The following is a 3,420-nucleotide window of genomic DNA, read 5'->3' on the forward strand; positions in this document are numbered from 1 at the left end:
CCTCTGGGCTAAGGATCTTAAATCTACGGTGGTCGAGGGTGTAAAATTTTTAACCAGAATACAGAATAACCGGCCGTCGACGTTAGCGATTTTCGAAGAATAAGCAACGCCAAAAATGAGTCCCGATCAGCCGTCTGACCGACAGCTCGATTAACAATAAAAACCGCAGGACGTGAACGCCGTGGACACTAGTAGCCGGCGAAGTTGTTCGGCGGCGGCCGGGAGACGTCGAAACGGGGATTCCCGTCGTAGGACACTTGGGCGCTGAACCCGTGCTTCCAATCGGCGGTGTAACGGACGATCTGCAGCCTCCCGTCCGGCAACTGGACTCTGTACTCACCGCGGACTATGTCACCGTCGCTTATCGCGTTATGCGAGTAGTCGTTGCCGAAGGCCTCCTCTTTTACCGCGTAGTTGAAGTCGAACGGCATACCTGGCTCGTGGTGGTGATGGTCGTGCTGCGATCAAATTACAGTATTGTAACGTATGAATTAAATCTGTCTCTTCTCCTCTCGTGCAAATGCATAAAATCTGTAAAACAGTTACGATGTTTCTAAAGTCTTTTAATTAATTTCATTCTACTGACGTTTAACGAAGCTTATTTTTATTCTTTAACTGAGTTTATAAATCAAACGTCTAAAGAAAATAATATATATTTTATATTTGATTTCTCTTATTTCCCAGAATATTAAAAATCTATTTCTTATCTTGAACCTTTGCACTGGAGGTCTTTTGCGTTCGGGCGAACCAGCAACTCGAGACGATTTCGGATATATTAGAGAAGAACTTTAGGGGTACTTCAAATCATTTTATACCGGTCTCGTGCTGGGTGTCGGGTACGACGGCGTCGGCGGTGTAGGACTCGGCGGTCTCTTAGGCGTGGGAGTGGGTCTGGTGAACGGTATCGGTGGTTTGTCATAATTGTAACCCTTCGTAGGCTCAGGAGGCAAGTAAGTATTGCGTCTCGTTCCCGGAGGCAGGTCGCACAGCACGTGCACCACTGCCATGCTGAGTATTACTATCTGCAATGAGAGTTCCTAACCTTTCAAGGAAAATTCTCTTGGAACTATCATTAAATGCAATAAAATAAACGATTATATTTATTAATGTTTTTTAGTATACATTCTAGCAAGTCTTTTTTTTTTTTTTGTTGCAGATTCCGAAGGACACTAAGAGAATTGGAATGCAGACTCATCAAGATTCCACTTTGAGGAATGTAATTATTCTTTGATGAAAAAGAAAACTACACCCACTTCCTCCACCTACTCTCGTTTACACAACCGTGAATCATCCATCGGTTTAGAGTTTCCTACTGACAGAACTTTGTTACGAACGTGATGAGAATCTAATTAACTGTTAGCGTGCTGAAAATTAGTGATGCTGCAGTTTGGTAACGCGACATCGTTCGCGGTCAACGTTTTCTTCAATTAGTGAATAGGAAATTGCACAACTACCCGAGCATAAGTGATAAACGGGACGGCAGCTGTTAAACTTTCCTATCGATACGTCTTGCCTCTGGTTAATCGTTAGTAATTATTATCGAACCGTTGCGAGTCCCACGGGAGCCGTCGGAGGTAAAAGTTGTAACAAGGAGCAATTAGAAAATTGAGAGAGAAGAGGAGTGCTTCGTGAGATAATTGGCCGAGGAGATATTTCCCGGTGCGTACGTGTCGCTCGGTTTCGCAACGATTTAATTACACGCCTTCCGCCTCATTTCCAGCTCGTACAACGCCGGCAGATGCGTGCGAAACCGTTTCCTGATTGCAAAATTAATATGCACGGAAAACTAACAGCTTCATTCAAGAAATCGATCCGACTCCTCTTAATCAGTTTCGCCTGACGCAATTCGTCACTTTCAATGGGCCGTTTCACAAGCGCGATTAGCTGCTGATTTCTCTCAACGACGTGTTACGATATTAATCAACATAAGTGGGAGTAAAACTCGCTATTGTATTATAATAANCCAAGAAATTAAAAAATTATTTAGAGGATCTCTTTCATATATATATTGAAATAATTAATTGAATTAATTGCAAGATTTATTTATAAAGGATTAAAATTGTTATTTCTGTAAATAGTCGCTTACCTGAAGGTAAAACATGTTGCGTAGGCAACGAAACAGCCAGACTTACTGAACTTAACTCACGCACCGGTTTGTTTCAAGAGATCACTGCGCAGAAAGATGAGAACGTTATATGAAATCACTGAAAAATTCTGTTATTCCACAATTTTAATATCTGATGTTTATAAAAATTAAACGGGTAATCGAAGCGTAATCTGATGAATTCGAGAAGAGTCTCGTGCAGGAATTCAGTTGATTACGGTTCCTGAAGCCTCATTAGCCGGATGCCGTAGTGAACAAAGGAGGAATATTGAAAATACCAAGCTATTGTCTCGGCCTCGAAGGTCTTTAGAAAAGGGTAGAGAAAGATTATAGCTTCCATGAGGAGCGTCCGTTTAGAGTGGAAATAAATTATTGCGCTTTCCATAGAACCGCGCGGTTAAAGGGTTGCATAGACCGCGACGACATTTCACGGTTAACCACACCCTTATTCCCGCATACGTGCACACCACTCCCTATACTTCGACATCTAACATTCTATTATACATACAAATTCTAATTGCATTAGAAACTGTTATAACAAATGTCCCAATTAAAAACCGAAAAGCGTAACAAATAGAAATTAAGATATTTATTATATATAACAATTCTAATGTAAAAAAAAGAATAATTTTGACACTACACCACTACTGTTTAATATTACAATTAATTAGGAATAAAATTCAACTGTAGAAAATCACAGAAGAATCGCACAGGTCACTTAAAAAAAAAAATTAAAGGGAAATGAAAAATTTTCTCTGATCGTTAGACACGTTCACAAGGTGTTAGGTCGCGTGATCCGTGAAATGTCATCGAGGTCTGCCTCGGTGTCTCAATGCCACCCTTACGAATTTCACAGACACGACTCGACGACGACGACGACGACGAGGTGGACGATGGGGGCACGTGTCCCAATATCCGATGCACTTCGATGCACGGCTGTGAATAAAGTCAGTACGTAACTGCCCGGCATGCTGCCAGGTTGGGTTTATATAGCGGGGGTCTAATAAGATGATACTTGAACGCCCGCGTTGGTACCCCGGACGAGGAAAAAGGGGGGACGAGATGCGCCTTACCTTGCCTCACCTTGTCTTAGAACCTCGACCCGCAGCGAATCTTCGCACCACTTTCTTGACTCCCGACGTTTCACCTCGCTCTGACATTATTTCGTCAGTCATTTAACGCCACCGGTTCAACTTCGGTCTTTCATAATTAAATTAAATATTCCTAATGACGATTCTAAAATGAATTTTTTAAATACTAAATTTCAAATACTGTGTCATATTTTTTATATTATTTATTTATTTATTTATTGTAAT

The 3,420-nt window shown here is 41.4% G+C and overlaps 1 protein-coding gene across 1 annotated transcript; it reads right to left on the reverse strand.

Moving 5' to 3' along the window:
- Positions 1 to 6: 6 nt before the first annotated feature.
- Positions 7 to 3,042, reverse strand: LOC108623571 (pro-resilin). Its single transcript, XM_085342312.1, is given in 3 exon segments — positions 7 to 477; positions 748 to 1,022; positions 2,087 to 3,042. Coding segments are annotated over 3 exon segments (579 nt in total). The 5' UTR covers positions 2,102 to 3,042; the 3' UTR covers positions 7 to 188.
- Positions 3,043 to 3,420: the final 378 nt, after the last annotated feature.

The sequence above is a fragment of the Ceratina calcarata genome, unplaced genomic scaffold (genome assembly GCF_001652005.2).
Source record: "Ceratina calcarata isolate Rehan_Ccalc_2016 unplaced genomic scaffold, ASM165200v1 scaffold275.2, whole genome shotgun sequence".
Taxonomy (NCBI): domain Eukaryota; kingdom Metazoa; phylum Arthropoda; class Insecta; order Hymenoptera; family Apidae; genus Ceratina; species Ceratina calcarata.